The sequence below is a fragment of the Argiope bruennichi genome, chromosome 3 (assembly GCF_947563725.1).
Source record: "Argiope bruennichi chromosome 3, qqArgBrue1.1, whole genome shotgun sequence".
NCBI lineage: Eukaryota > Metazoa > Arthropoda > Arachnida > Araneae > Araneidae > Argiope > Argiope bruennichi.
The window spans coordinates 6,528,811-6,549,680 of record NC_079153.1 but is presented as its reverse complement, the minus strand read 5'-3'; the positions used below and the strand labels follow the sequence as shown (position 1 = coordinate 6,549,680).

The following is a 20,870-nucleotide window of genomic DNA, read 5'->3' as shown; positions in this document are numbered from 1 at the left end:
TTTATTGCTTTATTAATTACTTATCGCCCCCAATTTTAATAAAGCACGCTTGCAGAAATCGAAAGAATTATCAACTGAACATCCAATGTTTAGAAAAAAACTGTGACACATTTACTTCTGTTTTTACATGAATGTAACGAGGTTATTGACATTATTATTCATTTCTACTTTTAGCTCCATTTTCCTTTTCAACATAGGTGATAAAATAAGTTGTTCTTCAATTTTCAGAGAGGAGTGACAAGGATATGACTATTCATGCCCTTTATTAATTAAAGATTTCATTATTTCATTTCCTTTCGTTTACTTTTATGATCATGTAGTTTCCTTTGGGTACCTGCATCAATTGTGTTCCTGGCATCCACGCATTTATTGAAAAAAAAAGTATCTATGGGTGGAAAGTAAAAAAACTAATATCTAGAAATATTTCTAAAAAGTGCAGATGTGGTAATATGAAAAATTATCATTGATTTATAATAATCCATTTTTTTTATCTAGATATTTGATATAGCCTTTTGCTTTTCTAATTTTTGCCACAAAACTTGAAATGGGTTTTTGAAAATTTCTAATTTTATTTAGTTATTATAGTTAATAATTTCAAATAAAAGCTTTGAACATAGTGGAATTATAGGCAGACATGATAATGTTCCCAGAATTACAAATAATTTTATAATATTGCTCTCTGTTGAAAATATAACAAATTATTAAATAATTCAAACATTCAGAGAAATCCTGGAATTTCGCAACAAGATTCTAAAAGCAATTTTTTTCAAAAATTAAAATATATAAAAAGTTTTCATTAGTAAATGCAAATATATAGGATTTCTGATCAACTTGGATATATATTTGCACAAAAGTTGCACTTCTGGCATAATAATATATTTTTCTTTCTGTTTGAAAATCAAAGTTTCATTTCTAAAACTCTGTTCATGAACGTTTATATGCCTTTGAGTTAAGACGTTTCTTAATTTCGGAATAAAAGAACAACCAAAAAAATACACCAATTTTCAATATAATTCAAGTATAATTTATTGCATCAAACTGTATTTATAACATATGTAGTAAATAGTTCAGATTTCAGAAAAGTTAAAGTGATTATTTCTGATAGCTAAGTCACAAACTAACTTCAAATAAAGCGTTGTGACTGTTATAGAAATATTCATATTTAAATTATTCCTGTGTTTCAGAACAATTTCAGAAAAAATCTATAAAGAAGTATTTCTTTGGTAAATAACATAAAAACTATTGAAACATCCATCATTTATGATTTGTTAAGATCACTTCACAACATTTCCAATCATTATGACTTTCATAATATTTCCTTGCTAGTTTAATCACGGACTGATTTAACTTGCAGGGAATTCTTTTTTTGAAGATGTAGTTAACCAATCAACAGGCACCTAAAAGAATAGATGTGACAACAACTACTTTATAATGGCCGATTATCAAGAGCAAAAGAATTTACATGTTAACTAAAATCTTCACTTTTCTTGTACATTATTATGAGGTAAAAGCAGCTGACACATTGAAAATTAGCATTCATAAAATTAAATGTTCAATAACAATATAAGATAAAATACCCAAAATGAATAAAAAACATATAAATACAATTGCAAAAACAATGAAACTGACTGTTATATCTAATATATAAAAATATATTTTTGTTTGTTCGGGCAGAAACGAAAGAAAATCACCTTACTTGAATAATAAAGTAAAAGAAATAGAATAAATTTTATTTATGTTTCTATTTTATATATCATTCAATTTCTTCGAATATATTCATTGTCGACGAGAAAATAAATATAATTCTTTCTATTATTTCTAATTAAATACGATAGCTATTTAATGCTTGAAATGGTATTTCCAAGATTATTTCTTCTGCGGCAGCAAAGCGCCGGGTACAAGCTAATATATAACAATAATTTAAATTAAATAAATACAACAATAATTATAAAATATAAATAAACAGTCAAAACATTTATTTATCATTTATTTAAATAAATGATGAAAAAAGTAAATAAATAATAAATAAATAAAATAAAATAAAATAATGATAAATAAATAAAATGAATAAATAAATAAAATGATAAAATAATGAAAATTTACAAAATAATTCATTACATGGTAGACAAAAAGTACTTTAAATAATTTAGAAGTTCATATTTTGTAATAATTTTATAAATTTTGTCTTTCAATTAATTTTTAGCTTCATTTTACAGGTAACACAATAATTTCAATTTACACCATATTTGTAGTTTATATGTTTATATTTTTGTTAAATTGTTCTCAGAGAAACCATGTCTCTGCTCCTTATGAAGTTCATTAGAACTTTAAAATCCTTTTTTCGAAGGTTTATTTCAATAGAATTCGTTTCATTAGAATTATTGTACAATGTTTACTTTACTTATTTGGAGGCATGCCATATTTTTTATGAGGGCATGTTGTGGGCAATTATCCCATGTTCTCCAATTATATACAGGTTTGTTCGTGTTTTTTAAGTAAATCATTTTAAAAATGTGAGAAAAGGGTCATAACTTTAGTACAATTAGAGAAAAGTATTTGCTTTATGCGCCAGTTATAATGTCTGAAGGAAGTATCCGAAATTAAGGAGAATATAAATTTTCTTTTTCATTCTATGGAGCTTTTTGAGTGGTGAGTATTCAAGATATACGAAGAACATTTTTATTTCCTTTAGTGTATTTACTATTATATATTCTTTGGTCAATATGTGATTTATTCAACCTAAGTGGTTGTGGTGATTCTAGAATAAGTATAATTTATCCTTATTTTCTTATTCTGTATGATGCTGCTTGACAGTAATAATATGTAGACCAGAATTATTGTTTTTTCGGAATCTTGATCATGATGATGACATATTATTTCATTAAAGTAGCGAATTCTATTTGGATGCCTTTCTATTCATATTCGATTCGTACATATTCTTTTGCTCCCATTTTATCTATTTATCCCGACATAGGTTTCTTTGAATCCCACAATTGCATTAGAACTAGATTTGCTGCAATCGTGTCAAAAATTATTTATTGTGATAGATTTGTAAAAAAAGCTAGAAATATCGCATGCTCTTTGAAGAAATTTTCATATGTTCTATGTTTCTACGAAGTTCCCGAATACATTGTTGCTGCTTTATTTTTACTATGATTACTTGTTTATTTGCTGAAAAATGAAAGAATTTTTCTCCTGAGATAAATTTTGAAGCAGCTGTTTGATTTAATATTTTTTTTTTCAAAACAGCATTTAATGAAATAGATGAAAATCCTGAGTGATATATATATATAGATATATAGATATAGATATAGATATAGATGTATCTTAAAACGGAGTCATGGAAATCTTTCGCGCAAAACTTTCATTTTCATAAAAATATGTAAAATATCTAAAGATAATTCGTCCAATGTTTCTAAAAAGGCAAAACGTTTTAACACTATGCTCGGTTTTACTGAAAATAGAGGCATTTTCTATTTTGAAATAAAGTTTATTCAAAGTCCAATAACGCTTTTCCGAATGCAGAAATCTGCACTTTCTGTCTTCGATAGCCATTGTTTTTATTTTAATCTCAAATGATTGTCCTCTTCTTTAATTGAAGAAATGCAAATTATAATTAAATCTGAAAACTCTGTAATACTCTTTAACAATATATGGTGAATTTTCTCAAAGTATTTTAGATTTATGCTTGAGATTTCATAAATTTGTAGAGAAATAAGCCCAGTTTCAATTGTTGCATTTGCTTGATACAATTTTTTCAAAATTCTGCAACTTTCATTTATAATAATTATTTTATCCTATCTACTTCTATATTTCTTTAATGGATTCAAAATTATTGTTTGATTGTATTTAACAGCATAAGCGTTTTTTATTTACATTCAAACTATTTCAAATGTAAAAAAAAAGTATACTGTTGCAAAAGTAATATGGCTTTCTTACCTTTTTTTGCTTAATTGAAGTACAATTTAATAAAAAAAGGATTTATTGAGGGGAAAAAAGAAAGTTCAAATTGCCTTCTATGACTAAATTACTACAATAAAGAGTGGCATTTGCGAAATTTTAAATTTTGAATGAAAAGTAAAAGGTAAAAACAAAATTTCTGCAAAAGTGTAAAAAGGGTAGATAACAATATTAATTTCTTAAATATTGCATCCGACAAAGTAATTTAGTGTAAAATAAGACCGTATTACTTTCAGATACTTTAAGTTTAATGAGTTCAGAATATTTTTCTCACAGATAGTAAAAAATAAACCGCTAAATTTAAATTATTTAAATATAGAAAATAAGACATTAAATATAAAAATATATAAAAATAATACAAACTATAAAATAAATAAATTAATTAATACAAAAAATACAAATTATAAAAAATATCTATTAAATAATAGTGGTGCAATATAAAAAATGAAACATTAAAATGACATAAGAAATTTCTATTTATAGTAAATTTGTAATTAAGAGTCTGAATGTTTTAAAAATGAATACATATATTAAAAACTTTTTAGAATAAACTCTTCCTTTCAATAAAATATAAGTCTAAATATTTTTTTGAAAATCTTTATCATTATGTTCTCATTATATTCCTCAGAACTTCTATGCGTTATAGGCCACAACATTCTTTCTTTGCTAGTCACTATAGCATTCCGAGCTCCATCCCAAGAATGAGGTCCCTGCAGTCGATATTGGTAAGGGAGGCTGGGTCCAAAAATCAAATGGAAAAATAATTTTGGGTCTGTTAGGAACAATTTTAAGAAATTAGGCTTAGCTCCAAACTGTGATGCTATATCATCGCAGTACTTAATGTAATCAACTCGAATCGACATTTTTTCATTCGGTGCGTATCTTGTTTTATTGTGCATGAATCTGTCGTTAATCTCCTTAATCATCTTATATTTAGAAGGAAGGCTGCATTTACCAGCTAAAACTTGAGCTGCCCATCGACACTGGAGCTCTCCTATAGGAAATCCTGGACCAAATGGTAGAACAAATCCAATCACTGCAAAAGTAGCATGCTTCAGATTAATCGGAAACATGCATTTGTACAGATTGATTTTACCCTCTTCCTCCATAATAATGCCCTTTTCAAGAAAAGGAAATTTCCAAGTGTAGCCGGTGGCCATAATAACCGCATCAGCTTTGGTCACTTCATTATCTCCTTCAAAAATTACGCCATCTTCAGTGAATCTTTTGATGTTAGGCTTCTGCTTCACGGATCCAGAAAGTAATTTAGATGTTATATGATCATTAATGACAGGATCTTTAGAGAAGATATGATGAGTAGGTTTCACAGCATATATATTGTGATTGAATTGTGGATCTAAATAAAGAGACTCTAAAAGCCAACTAACAGCATTTGATGGAAGTATATCAAACAAGAAGAAAATACAGCGCCTAAGCAATACGTAATCATATGGATATCCATGAGGTCCGACACGTTGAAGCACATGTGCGCCGGATCTAGTGCTAAGATATACCTATAAAGAAAAAAGAAAAATAATTATTCCTTAAATCATATTAATGAATGTTAGCCTCATCGAATTAAATGCTACAATAAAGAGATATGTTATAAAAATTTTGCATTATTTTTTATTTCAAAGATAAATAATCTAAATAAATAAAATATATAAATCAGTGAGAATGGGCTTCTAAAACTTGTCTTGCATAAACGTGTTATTACCGCCTTCCGTATAAAATTGTGAAACTTGAGTAAGGTCATGAACGATTTGCATGACATTGGCGAACAATAGTTAAAAACATTGAATTTGGTGAAAACTAGCATTTTTATTCGATCTGTCATCTGATCCTTGGCGATTAATTTCAGAATTTTGGAAAGAGGTGCTCAAAAATTGAATTTGTCTTTTAGAGCCGTTGTTTTTAACTCATAGGAACCAAATTTGGTACTATGGATTCATATCGCAACTATATAGGATAACTACAGTTGGGGATCCAAAATCACGAACCGAATTTCTTATATTTCAAACAATATGTTTTTTGAGTTATAGGGCTTATATGATTGTGAAATTACAAACAGCCAGAAAGTCAACTGTTTGAAGAATTGGAATATATTTTAAATATTAAATATGTGATCCCTATTTTATCTATTCAACTGTCTTCGCTTTGTAAATACTTTTCTAATTTCAGACAGACTGCCTCTGAATGAATTCAGTTCAACATAATATAGAAATCTACAAATATAGTGCAAAGACGATATATAAAATTTCGTTAATCTACTTCAAAGCGGTTTTGAGTTTTGTTTGTTACATATATACATAGTGGCAAAATAGCGTTTTCCGAACACCAGTGGATATAAAACGTTTATAATATCAGCATCGAATTTTTTGATGATTGCAGTACTTTCATTATACCTCAAATACGAGAAAATAAAATTAACACAATAACACTGCCAACAAATTTAAGAACAATATAATGAAAATCACTTAATACTATTTCAAGAATGCAAACTTTAGATGAATAGTATGAGGGGGGTTTAATGTAGTAGGCCTCTAAGCGGTGCACACTGGTTAACATTAAATCTGCTACGGCTTTGCCTCCTTCTTTGTGACTCTGACATTTTTTGAAGGCTAGATATCTAATGGCGTCGTAGCCAATCTTCTGGGCAATTGTAATAAATAAATAATATATTTAATTTTAACTAATCTTTAGGATTTTTTTTCAAAAAATCTTGCAAAGGAGAAGACAACTTGAAGACAAAACCTTTATTTTAAATTTTAAAAAAAGGAAGAACAGGTATTTATGATATTTTTTAAATAACCTGCATATTTTAATTATTAAATTTATCTAGTAAACTAATTATAAAAAAATGAATCACATACTTGTTCTGCAACATTGCTTATTTCTACAGCAGCATCTAATCCAGAGCAACCCATACCTACCACAATCACTCTTTTATTTCGGTACGATTCAACTCCTCTAAGACTATGCGTGTGTATGATTTCTCCTTTATATGAGTTTTGGCCAGGAAAACTCGGCATTTTTGGTCGATTTATGTGTCCGACACAAGCTAACACGCCATCGTAAATATCTTCAGTTATTTCACCAGAAGCTGTGTTCTTCACTGTCACCATCCATTTGCCCGTTTGCTCATAGTCTGCTGTTCTTTTTACAGAAATTACTTCCGTGTTGCACTGGATGTATTTTAGAAGGTCTCGTTCTTTTGCTCCCTCTATAACGTTTCGATAGAGTTCTTTGTGCCGCATAAAGTTGCTGCATTCTTTGGGCGGCGGATAATTACTCAGGGCACCCATCTCTTTACTGTGGTTGATAATGGTGGTAGGCATGATGGAAGCAACACCTTCAATGGCTTCATCTCTGTAACACCACGTCCCACCTGGTTTGTCAGTTTTTTCGAAACACACCGGTTCAAAACCTCCTTCCTCCATCAAAGTTGCTACTGAACACAGTCCAGCAAATCCACCTCCAATGACAGCCACTCTTTTTATCGGTGACTCCATCATCTGGAAGATATTTAATTTTTTATTATCGTTAGTAATGATATTTAGGTCTAATCTATTATTCGTTCTCTTACTTATATGTGGAATGTGCCGAAAATATAATTTGGATACCAAAAATGATATTTCTGATGACACAATAAAAAATTTTAGAAACTGGTGAAATGCAAAAGCATAAAATATTTTGACACAAAATATTTCATAAAAAGTGAAAAATTTCAAATGGCTAAATTTAAATAATAATAAGGCATAAAATGAAATAGTTAATGAAAGTTAAAGGAGAGACTTCCAAAATTTGTAAAGCAACTAAATTATATTAATATTATAACCTCAACACTAGTCATTATTTAGGTCATAAGATAAATAACTTACTTTGCCATTTTTTAAATTTGATTTATAGAATTATGGTTTTAGAAAATACACTCTGAAGTTTAATTAGACAGTAGATTTTAACCTCAAGATGCAACCAATTGAATATTTAACCAAGGACTGATTTTTTATGAATTTTTAAACAAAGAAAAACATAAAGCGAACTCAAATTTTTTCACAGAAAGGAAACTCATTACCCGACTTTAAATCACTTAATAATTTTATTAAATTATTCAAAATAAAATGTTCAGATATTTTGTTGTTTCCAAAAGTTGCCTTGAAAACAAAAATATGGCTAATGAATTGTATTATAAAATGTTGCATAAATTGAACATTTTATTCCGTGAAACAATTATTTTGTACTGGCGCAATACCAAAGGAAGTATTTATAATCATTAGTGGTCTTAAATTAGAAGCAGAGAAAGTCAGTGCAAAGAAAAAAAAGGAACATAAAAGTCATTAAATTTTGGTTTGAAGAAAATAAGGCTAAGTGAATATGTGCATGTGAGAAAACGAAGGCATAAAACGATATTGTGCAAAAAAATTCTTAAGTGATTTCATATTTGGATTAATTCAGATTTTCAACTGAAGTGCTACTAGCTATGTTTTCCAAATTTCTTTAATCCATGGAAGGAGCTGTAGTCTCCTGCTGTCATGAATCTTTAATTCATGAATTTAGCTAGATTTTCTAGACCAAATAGCATTTTTATTATTATTACATTCGAGTAAGGGTATTCGTAAATAAACAGATATCATTTCAAATCCATACATAATAAACTCATGAATCATGAGAATTGTATTAACCATCAGAAAAGAAATTGAAAAACTTGATTCATCTGCGAGTTTGTCATACATTAAATAAATAAAAAAAAAATTACATTTCAATGAGCAAGTCTGTCAGTTCTTTTAAAGCAAATTATTTAATTTTATGTAATTTTACATAATTACATAAAATTCATGGTTGATTACTTATGCATATATTTATATTTATTATGTATTCTGTTTCGAATATTAAATGCGCTGTAACATAATTAAGATAACTGCAAGAAATGATTAATATTGCAAATAAAAAAAAAATTGTTTGGTTCAGCAACAAAAGCTTGAAGCGGTAGTTAATGCGCTAAGGATAGAACCTGGGACCTTGTGGTTAGCAGTCAAGTAATTAAACTATTTTACCAAAACGATCGTTCGGGTAGAAGAGTTGTTAACTGGCTCATATGCGATTCACCACAGTACTCTCCCTAAGGTGAGTCGGAGGTGAGACGAACGATACGGCTGTTGAGTGGTGATGTATTGAGTAGTTAGTAGTATCTGTTGTTTTAATGGGCCTACCCAGTTGAGTAGCGCCAAACGTCATGGCGAGTGTGTGTGGGTGATGATGCGCCAAGTGAGTCTGACAGCTTTGGGTTGCTGCATTACGTGAGTCTGAAGACTTTGGTTTGCTGCGTCAAGTGAGTTTGACGAATTTGGTTGCAGGTAGATGGCGCCACAACAGCTGTACGAAGGTTGAAGGTTCATTGTCAGCGGTCACCAATTTAGCGGTAAGGGATGCGCGAAGGATAGAACCTGGCACCATGTGGTTAGCAGTCCAGTAACTAAACCATTTTACCTAAACGATCGTTCGGGTAGAAGAGATGTTAACTGGCTTATATGCTATTCACCACAAGCTCATTTCGAAAAATGAATAATTCAGAAAAAATATTTCTGAAACATAAATTGAACCATAAAAACTTCCTTATAAAAGGACTCTTTTTTTTATATAGATAAGAAAAATTCTTCTTTGCAATAAGAGTATCTTAGAAATTTTTGTACTGATGAATATAAAATATTTCAGATTTTTTTATAAAATTACATTTTGAGTATGTTTACATTTATTTATATGCCTTTTATTTGTAAAAGATTATCTCAATGGATTATGGGTTTTTATATGATTTTTTGATTGTAAAATGTTCAAGTACTGTTGATATAGTAAACAAGTACTATACTGAATGCCTCAAATAACTAATTAAAAGTAATTTTGCATTATATATTCTACTATTATATGCTATATCTACTGTAAATCAATTGATTATGTTCTGCCAAAAAATACGAATCTGGTGTAAACCCATAACCTTCTTTGTTTGCACTATCTTTATTATTTAAATATTATGAATCACCTTTTATGAAAATCAAGCTATGTATATTAAAGAATACTGCAGTTCATAATTTAAAAAAATTCAAACAAATCCAGTATTGTATTTCAATATATTTTTTCACAAATTATTTTGTATCACTAATTTCTAGCTTCTTTGTTTAATATTTTAGCTATTCACAATTAATCGAAACGATTTTTACAGCATACTTTTTTAGATGTATGCATTGTTCTAAATTTATTTTATTTGCTTATCAGCATTTTGCTTCATTCCAAATTGATTTTTATTTTTAATTTTCACTTTTTTCTGAATGAATATTTATTCTTAAAATCAGTTTATTCAATTGGTTTTCTTTTTTTGCATTTTTCATATTTATTGGCCACTCCACCAACTTATGTTTAAAAGATTACTTTGATTTAATAAAATATTTTAGCAACGCAATGAATGCTTTTTTTTGTTGTTTTACTTCAATGGATCTTTTTCCATGTTAAAAACCGATAGGCGTGAATAAATATCGAATTATATTCTAGCTTTAACTTCAGATAACTTATCCTCAAATACATTTTTTATGAAACGCTAAAATGAAAGTACCATTTTAATTGTTATTACTGTTAATAAAGTAGGTAAAAGGATTTGATAAGGTTTTAAAAGGATTGACTTTTGATCGAATTTTAATATTCTTATGAGTATTGAATATGAAATTCGATTGAAAAGTAAAATTTGATCGTTAAATATATAAGTAATCATTCTCAGTCTTATTTCAATAAAAAATTTACATATATATTTTTAATATGTATAAATATGTATTTTTATCACAATAAAAATTACATTTATATTTTAAATAAAAGTACTTTATAATATTTTTGCCTTATGGAATTGAATATCTCAGAATCGGATACAGGAAAAGAGAATACGATAACTATAACCTCCGAGGAAAATCTCCGTGTTAATTTTATACGTTTAATAATTTTAGATTTTTTTTGTTTTATTTTAGCTATTGACCTTTTATTTTTCATATTTCATAATAATAACCATGAGATTTTTTTTAGATAAAGCTATTTGTATTATATACTTTCTTTTCAACGCTCTTTATTAATCGTGTATGTTTCTTGAATGTTTGCATTCAGTTCTGCTTTAACATGCACTTTTGCCACATATTTCATTTTTTCAACGTTTCCATTAAGGTTGCTAAGTTTTGGCATGATTCAGATTGAATGAAATGCACGCCATTGTAGTTCAATACGATGTAAAATTGGCATCACAATTTTCAAAATGATAAAAAAAGCAATATGGAAAAAGAAAACAAAGGAGAAAGTGGGAAGAAAGTCATTATGGGAATCTTCTTTCAAACCTGACTATTCGATTTTACTTTATTTTCTTTGTAGCAAAACTGTGTTAACAGAAAAAGTGTATCAAATTAAATTGGCTATTATGTATCTCAACTACAGTAAAGTAATTTTGATTCAAATTTCATTTGAATAGAATATACATGCATTTTCTTTGCATCCATTTCTACATTATTCCAAAAATTTCTTTGCTTTGACTTTGTTACTAGACTCGCATTCAATTAGGGTTCATTTCTCAATCTCTAAATCTCATGAATCTTTGAGAGCACTCTAGGCATCAACGCCACATTCTTTACGTTTATTTGAACTCAATGGATGGATCTCCACTGAATTCAACTAAGAAATTATAATTCTCCCATTGAATTATTTCATTTGTATTAGCCCCAGTTAAAATATCACTAAATAATTTGATAAATAAAACACAAAATGGGGCACGGTGCAAGATAATTTTTTTATAGAAGACATTATTCAAAGTAAATGTTTTTAATAACAAATTATAATAATTGAAATTTTCAGTCTTCAACGATTGTTAAAGAAGACTAATTTTCATTTATTGATTTTAGTTATTCAACAGCATTCGTCTTTACTTCAATTACGAGATAAATGTAAAAGCAGAAAAAAAGTGGTCTTAGCGAAACTGTCTTGTTTCCAGTAAAGGACTTATATGTCCTCCTCCGGCATAAAATTCTGAATCTTGTGCAAGGCCAAGATTTTTACGCCTAAGACAGAATAACACCTGGTGATTTTACAGTCACTATTGCACTTGTCAATTAACGATACCTTTGGATTTTCCACCACCGTAGTGAGGAGAAATAATAACTGAGTTCATTTCACCCTTCCATGCGTAACTATCCTTATATAATTGTTTTAAATTGCTTTCAAGAGAAGGAGCGTTAAAATGTCAAATATTTTGTTTCTATTTTTAAATCTTTTTAAAAGCATTTCACAGATAAAAAAACAAAAAGTAACAAAATAATGAATGGAATAAATGGATTTTTTTATATTACAATTATATTTAAAAACAGTTAAAATATCAAGCAGTATGATATGGAATAAAAGAACACATTTATTTTATTCGAAATTTAAGTACATGTTTACAGGAACTTTTGAGATTACGGAACAACATATTATCTAATAAACAATGAAGTATACAAAAAAGGTGATACATATAAAAAATAATACAGTTTTTTACAGTAACTTTTTTAGAAATATACAAATCATGTTAAAGCAAATAAACTTATTTGTTTGTAATAAAACACAAAGACAAAATAAAAAATAATATAATGTTAAGCACTTAGAATGCATTAACTGAAAAGAATTTTCCAATGCTAAGAAATCTAACTTTTTAAATGTCGTTTTCCGTCTTAAGTTTGCAATATACAAACTCTAGTATCCATTTTTAAAAGTATGCAAAAACTTGTAAATCCAGCAAAAAATAAAATTTTTGCTTTTGAATTTTAAAGCAATTACTTGATTTTTGTCTAATTGTTTTCCTAAACGACTTTCCAATAAGAAAGTACATTTAGAATACTACGCTTCATTCAGTAATTCAATAAATATCTTTAGTTTCTCTCCCTTGTCTTTCTAAAAGAAATAAATTATTTTCTGTTAGAAAGCCTTCACCAGACCTTTTTCCTTTTCAACTCCTCTTTTTTGGCATTGGTGAAATTTAAGTGGGAACATCAATCTTTCCTTGCTTGTCAAAATGGTCTCCCTTGCGCCTTTCCATTTGTGAGGGCCCTGTAATCGATACTGATACGAAAGCGAAGGACCCCAAATTAATTTCCAAAATAGTTTTGGATCAGTGAAGAACAATTTGCAAAAGTTTGGCTTCGCACCTAACAGTGTTGCAATTTCGTCCAAGTATTGAACGAAATCAACACGAATAGTCATTTTATCATTCGGTGCATACCATTTTGCATTTCTTGAATGTCTTTTCTGAATATCTTTTTCCATTTCTTCAACTGAGGGTAAACTGTTTCTGCCCGAAAAAATACTAGCAGCCCACCGAGCTTGCATTTCACCAACTGGCATGCCAGGTCCCCAAACTAAAACGAAACCTACAAGGACCAAAGTGGGGTGTGGCAAATGCGGAGGATACATGCATTTGTAAAGTTTAAATCTTCCTTCTTCTTGGATGACGATATCATCATCCAGAAAAGGAAATTTCCACGTGTAGCCGGTTGCCATGATTACAGTATCTGCCCTGGTCTCTTCATCCTCGCCGTTGAAGACGACACCGGTTTCTGTAAAATGGCTGATGTCTCCCTTCTGAACGACGGACCCAGAGAGTAATTTCGATCCGATATGATCGTTGATGATGGGATCTTTTGAAAGCATTCTATGTTTTGGGTGAACTTTATATAATTTGTGATCGAATTTCGAATCTAAAAATTTCTTTTCTAGGAACTTACTGCACCAGTCTCGAGGCCATAAGTTCAAATAGTTTGTTAAGTATCTCCTGAGAAGAACATAATCCATAGGTTTCCCATGGGGTCCAATTCTTGTCATGATATGAGCTCCAGTTTTTGAACTGACATATACCTATTAAATAATGAAATAAAAACTTTAGAAATTCTTTAATTGATTAGCCCTTTCGATTTTATAAAATTCTTAAAATATTTTTTAAGTTTTGCATAAAAATAGACAGTTTGTTTTGAATAAAGAAAAGTCAAGTAGTTTTTCTTTCAACAATATAACTTTATTTTTATTTTAATATTCGGTTTTTTCTTTTTTAATATAAAGTGTAATGTTCTCTGAATGGATATTACATATAGCTTACGATATACACCTCTACTCAAAACTCAGCCTATTTATTTTTTCTTATTATTTGCTTTCTATGCGGTTTTTGTGTTTGTATTCGCATTAGTATATTAATTTTGTATTTTGTCCCCACAATTTGTCTTTTATCTCAAAAGTTTAGAATTCATCCCTTTTCATTTAAGCCAGAAGAGAGCTTCGTGGCTCTAAAAATGGGGTTTGATGTATGTCGAAATTCTTTCCCTTTTCTAAACCCAGATGGCAGCCTATTTCCGTTGTCTTGAACGTTAGGCAGAAAAGAGTTCTGGTTTGCTTAGCAGTCAAAAAAAATAGATGCTCACGTGAGTATGAGTGATCAGTATCTCGCGAGGAAAAACAGATCAAATTAATTATAACGATCACGCAGAAATCCAGCGAGTTTCTTATGAAATTAGTAGTTTATGAAAAAAATAATTTTTATTGCCTTTAGAAATATTCGTAAGATACGACACTACTTATCGAAAATGGTATAAAAATAAGGAGTGGCTCGATGTGAATAAATGGCTGACTAGTCAAGAAAAATGTTCCCTGATTTTTCTTGCTTAGAATCTTCTGTTTTTTGCAAACAGGAGCACAGGGTATGGGCTCACGAATAGAGCAGAAATACTTAGTAAGGGAAGTGTCCCCTGTATTCGGTTATGTAATATAAGTGATATATTATAAAGAAAAATTGTTATTATTCATTTTAGCATGCTATGGTTGTGAATCTCAAAATTCATTCATCTTGCTATCTGATAATTTTCTAAAAATATTTAAATATTAGATCAACTAATCAATTAGAAAAATATAAATTGGCTTGACTAATGTATTTGATAATAAGTTATCGGGGAACTTACTTGTTTCGCCACATTACTCGTTTCTACTGCTGCATCCAAAGCGGAGCATCCTGTTCCTACAATCACAATCACCTGATTTTTATATTCATCTACACCTTTTAAGCTGTGACTGTGTATTATCTTGCCTTTAAACTTGTCTTGTCCAGGGAAAATGGCCATTTTCGGGCGATTAATGTGACCAACACAAACCACCACGCCATCATAAACTTCAGTTGATATCTCATTCGTAATTAAACTCTTCGCCGTTACTGCCCAGCGTCCTGTTTCATTGTAATCATCTGTTCGCTTGACGCTAATGACTTCCATGTTCACTCTGACATGCTTCAAGCAATCGTATTTGCTCCAGTATTCCATTAGATATTGGTACATTTCGTAATGTCTCATGTAATTATTATATTCCTTGGCAGGAGGGAAAGTGCTAAATGCTCCCATTTCCTTGCTGTGATTGATGATTGTCGTTGGCATAATGGAAGCAACACCTTCTATGGTTTCCTCTCTATAGAACCACGTGCCACCTGGCCTGTCGGTCTTTTCAAAGCAAACAGGTTCGAGCCCTTCTTCTTTGAGCATAGCTATTGAGGACATTCCTGAAACACCAGCGCCGATGACAGCGATTCTCTTTTTGCTTTTGTCCATATATCTTTCCCTTAAATAATTCAAAAGATTTCAGTGGATAATAATTTCTTATTATATTCGGATATAATTAATTGTAAAGGGGATTCAAATAACATCTTTGACATTTCGTATGCGTAGCGATCGATAAATAATTCTTAATCATCTGGTTCTCGCAATACCATTCACATTATAAACATATTCCCCTATCCCATTTATGAATAAAATGTTGTTGTTTTTTCTATATTCTAAACACGCTTACAAGTAGAGAAAAGGAACAAGAAGGCAAAAATATAATTCTGCTATCTAACACAATTTTTGAAAATCATCATGAGCATAATTAAACATATGCATTTTAAAATTTTCAACGAAATTCTTCAAGACAAGATTTATTGAAGTATTGACCAACTTCGCACTCAGCAAATTCATTACTCCAAAATCCATATACTCACAGTTATTTTGGATGGATTCCAAAATGACGAAAATGATTTGTAGTAAATCTTGGAATGATTTTTTCAAAAATAATGGCTATATTTGTTTATTTTTATTTAGTTTGTAAAGGTATATCTTTAATATATATATATATATATATATATATATATATATATATATATATATATATAATTTTTATTTTTATTATTATTTTTTACATTATATTATTAACTATTGTATAAACTAATTAAATGCATGCAGTTTTGTTCATTCTTATTAGAATGGCCCATGAACATATTTTTTTTATTCAGAAAATTTAAGGAAAAAAACTTAATAATTTTTTTGTTATGATATTTTTCGTATTTTATTTCATTATTCACAAATTTATATAAATTATAATTATTTATAAAAATATTCCTTTTCAAATCGTATATTTTGGTTATCATAATTTTATCATAATAGTTGGTAATATAAATTGTATTTAAATAAATTAGAATCACATTTATCTCTATTTTATCGAAACATAATTGAAGACAGAAAAAAAAAAAAACGGTATCATATAAAAAATCAGCAAATTTGTCGTCGAAATCAGTATCTAATATTTGTGCAAAAAGCATGGAACATTATTAAAACTGAAATAGGATAAGTGCTTTTTGAAAAACTGAAAACAAGCAGAGGAGAATATTCTATATCATCGTATGAAAATGAAAATGAAAATGAAAGAGATACCTTCTTAAGAAATGATAGAAGATTAGAAATTGATATCATCAACTCTAACACTTAGCTGTTAAAGCAACTGTTCAGGATTTCCCCCAAAGAAAAAAAAAAGCACTATATATCTAGAAATAAAATACTGCAAAGCATTTGACTTTTATGAAAATATATCTTTCAAAAGATTCCCAAATCTAAGGCAATGTTTTAAAATCTGAAAAAAACAAAAACAAATAGAAGCTCTTTAAATGGAAAAGGAGTAAACGATCTTGACCACGAATAAGTGAGGTGTTTAAATCAATTTAAAAATCTTGCGAACAGAAAAACATGGAAATATATGCTTGTAATGGTATGAGAGTTTTCTTAATAATTGTTAATAGAATTAAAATGATTGAAAGTAAAGGCATTAAATACATAATTGAAAATTTGAGAATAGGTCAAAGACAAATTTTCAAGTTTATTCTACTCTCCATCTCCCAAATAATAATGAATCGATGTGACCACTACATATCTTAATCCGATTGAAATATTGAACAAATCCGATTGAATTTGTAGATTTTGATAAAGAAATATACTTTGGGAGAGCGAAAAAATAAAAGTTGGTATTTTGAAACGATCAAAGATGAATGGCACAGTGTCAAATAGTGCAAATACTATCAGAAATAACTTGATTATATGAATTGGATCACTGAATTCAGTGGTAGATGGTGAAGGTAGACAAACTAAATATTAATAAATGTTATTTAATTTTAAAAATAATAATTTGGTTTTGCTGTTTTTCCACCGGAAATTTTTGATTATTCTAATAATTTTAAACAAAGCATAATTTATAGTGATATGAACATTTATCTATATTGAAATATTTTGAATTATTTGAAGTGTTTTCTAATGAATGAAATTAAAAATAAACTATTTTAGATATTATAAATAAATTTATTTTTTATAAATCACGTACAATATTTATTGAACTGCTAATAATTTTGTATAAGAATATATAAAATATCTAGAAAACGCATAGATGATTGCAGAATATTGGAAGTTTTAAATATCAAAATAGAAAAATATTTTTTTTTAAATTAATGCATTGTTGCAACAATTGGAAGAGCTGCAATAATGAGATTTCTTCCTAAATTGTCAACAAATCCAAACTTTAGAGAGGTTTACATGTACTGAGATAATATCTCAATTGAACATAAACTCATTTATTATTAAATAGTGTTTTCTGAAATATGGAAAATTTTCAATTTCCACAGATCATTTGATTTAATTTGAAAAATAATTTTTATACATTAATAGCATCCATACAGATGAATTTTAATACGATAATTTGGTATTAACTTCATTATACAATTTTCTATTTCACACATTTAGGAGAAACCTTTCTGTAGTATTTATAATTTCTCATTTGGTTAGCTATTTAGGTAATAATAGATACGGAAACTGTTTTGCAAATGCAATTGTAACAATTTATGCATTTATTTAGTTTTTGTGAATATTCTTAGCCTGCAGAGAAAAGTATTCATGTCCCGAATTTCAATCAGTTGTATTTAAGGGCTTTAAAAGGGTTTTCTCGGTTTCCCTTAGAAAACAAAAGTATTTTTTGACTATTTCGAAAATAGATCCAACATTTTTAATTTCTTTTGAGATGTAAGAAAGACTTACAAGTGTTTAGGATTTGCTTCTGTTTCGAGTATATCTTTCTCATTGACAGTCATTGTCCAATTGTCTTTATATTTTACGTCTTCCAACCTTCAAATGAAACGGTAGTATTCAATAATACTTAGATATAGTAAAAATTATGACATAAATAAAAATAAGATTTAATATTTCAGTATAATAAAATGATATTAAAATCTAAAGACAAAAAAATGATAGCTTAAGCTGCTTAAAATTATAAAAATAAATATTGATTAACAAGTTAGTTTAATTTCTCAGTACTTGCTTGCTATGTTACTGAAATATCAGAAATCTGAACCATAATTCTTTGATAAAAGCGAAAATTTAAATCTGATATCCCGTTTCGGGGATCTTTGTATCAATTTAAATTAACAAAGGGTCAATCATCAATCAAAGAGATTTAATCAAAAGAGAAATGTAAATAAGTGGGAAAGATTTAGAGATAAAAACTCAAATTCAAACTTTTCAGTCAAGGATCTGACCAAGAATCTTTTTTTGTTTGTTTTTAAAGAAAATAACTTCATTTTACCGAGAATGTATATCATATTTGACCAAGTTTTGAAAATTTTTAAGAATAAAATTACTTTCTTTTAATAAATATTATAATTTTAATCAAGCATTCGAAAACTTCTGTAATTTTATTTTTATATCTAATTTTCTTCTTCCTTTTTGCAACCGCCACATTTTCTTCAATTTCTCGTCTTGTCTCGAAAGTACAAGACAAAACCTTGATACCTTGACCTTGATTTTCAAGTATGTCGAGATTCGGGGAAATGTGTGAAAACGGGCGGATCGTCTATGATTAGATGTGACAGAATAATATAGCTTTTTATTTAACAGCCAATTTAGTATTTAAATAATAGTTTATGAATTTTTTTATGCTCCTTAATAAAACTGAAAATTAGAAATTTTAAAATATTTTATTCAGAATAATTCTAATCTAAATATGTATTTGCCTTAAAAGTTTTAAATGTTAAAAAATGTATTGTAAATTTAAAGTTCCAATTATAGTAAACAAAATGCACCAATTAAAAATTTGTAGTGACTTTAAAAAGCAATATTTCATTGACCTAGCATAATTAAAGATAAAAATAAGATAGATAAATTACATTTACCTATTATGATTTATTTAATTTAATAATTTTAAATACACATTTGCAATTCGAATCTATGTAAATGTGATTTAAGTTTTCAAAGTTTTTACAACTCCTATCTCAAAACAGTGCCTCTATCTTTGTATTCATATTTTTTCTATATGCTCATAAAAATTATTATCATTATTTTTATCAAGGTCCATTCCAAAATGTCCTCTTTAAAATGCAACGTCAATATAACAAAACTGACTTAGGTTTTGAAAAATAATATCCATCTCAAAATTCATATGTGACTTAACAAAAATTTTAAACTATTCTACATGAACCATATTAGTTTGTAATCAGAGTACTTTTGCGATAATTGCTGAAATCAATGCCAATATAAGTGATTTTTTTCTTCCAATAAAGAACTTCCCATTACATATTTTTAAGTATCAACCTGTCTTACCCTCATGCAATGAGGCTTTAACTTATGAGGCATTTAGGAAAACAGTTGCCTCTCCTCTTGCCATATTTAGTGTAAATGAAACGACTGAAACGCACTAAAAGTAGTTGAATTTTTTGTTAATTATATCCGCATTATAAAAAATTATTAAACAATGCAAACTTTGATTAAACAACGTAATTTTATATCTGACATATTTAAAGCAAAATGAAATTACTTTTTATTTTCTTGAATTTTTCGCTCTTCTGGTCTCAAAGTGCAGTTAACTTCGTACTCTCTTTGCCACTTAAATCGCAAAAACTTTCTTACCATATTATAATTCTTTTACAATCTCAAAAGAATATAATTTCATTCTCAAAACCTGTAAATAATGGAAAAAAATAGTGATTAGACAATATTCAAATTTTTGATATCAGGATTTCTAGAAATCTTTGATAATAAATTCATTTATTTACAATTTTGCTTTTCGTGTTTTCTTCCCTAATAACCTATATTTCTAGAAGATAATGACATCATTTCTTATTATAAAACTAATTAAGATCTTTAAATGAATGTCAACATAAGTGAATCCTTCAATATACCGAGTAGTACATTTTCTTTAAATTCCATTTCAAAACTAAAATTATTGAATAAACATACCGAAGAAAACAATCCAAACATTACAAAAAAATTTAGCTTATTTATTGTATAGATGTACAAAACAAAGCACAAAAAAATACGGAACAATTAGTGCATTTCTATTATTTTACCTATATATTTGAATTGCATACAATTTGCATGATTCAAAATTTTATCTAGAAATATATGCAATGTAAAAGGAATATTCGATTATTGACTCACATAAAGCGCCAGATAAAAGAACATTTGGTATAAATTTACGCAAAGCTAAAATAAATATAAAATTGAATTTAAAAAAAATCATAAATGATTTGCAGAAAAAAAAAGAAG

At 28.2% G+C, this 20,870-nt stretch overlaps 2 protein-coding genes across 2 annotated transcripts in view; both read right to left on the bottom strand.

Moving 5' to 3' along the window:
- Positions 1-1,343: 1,343 nt before the first annotated feature.
- LOC129962515 (flavin-containing monooxygenase 5-like) lies at positions 1,344-7,472 on the bottom strand. The gene is made up of 3 exons (XM_056076267.1): positions 6,834-7,472; positions 4,635-5,474; positions 1,344-1,397 (listed from the first exon to the last, which is right to left on the bottom strand). The coding sequence occupies exons 1-3, from the start codon at positions 7,470-7,472 to the stop codon at positions 1,344-1,346; spliced, it is 1,533 nt and encodes a 510-aa protein (XP_055932242.1).
- A 5,452-nt stretch (positions 7,473-12,924) lies between these two features.
- LOC129962514 (flavin-containing monooxygenase 5-like) overlaps positions 12,925-20,870 on the bottom strand; it is a 48,677-nt gene continuing 40,731 nt past the window's right edge. The window contains exons 2-5 of the mRNA XM_056076266.1: positions 20,140-20,283; positions 18,369-18,455; positions 14,952-15,597; positions 12,925-13,860 (exon numbers count right to left, since the gene is read on the bottom strand). Of these exons, the coding sequence (XP_055932241.1) occupies positions 12,925-13,860; positions 14,952-15,597; positions 18,369-18,455; positions 20,140-20,234 (1,764 nt within the window). The 5' untranslated portion in view covers positions 20,235-20,283. The remainder of the gene's footprint in view (positions 13,861-14,951; positions 15,598-18,368; positions 18,456-20,139; positions 20,284-20,870) is intronic.

What these genes read in the sequence shown, in the direction of transcription:
- LOC129962515 (XM_056076267.1), bottom strand. Translation starts at nt 7,472, where the DNA reads ATGGAGTCACCGATAAAAAGAGTGGCTGTCATTGGAGGTGGATTTGCT. An exon ending in TAAGCAATGTTGCAGAACAA is followed by an intron (nt 5,475 to 6,833) that starts GTATGTGATTCA and finishes TTTTCTTTATAG; the next exon opens with GTATATCTTAGCACTAGATC. An exon ending in ATGGAGCTCGGAATGCTATA is followed by an intron (nt 1,398 to 4,634) that starts GTGACTAGCAAA and finishes CTATTCTTTTAG; the next exon opens with GTGCCTGTTGATTGGTTAAC.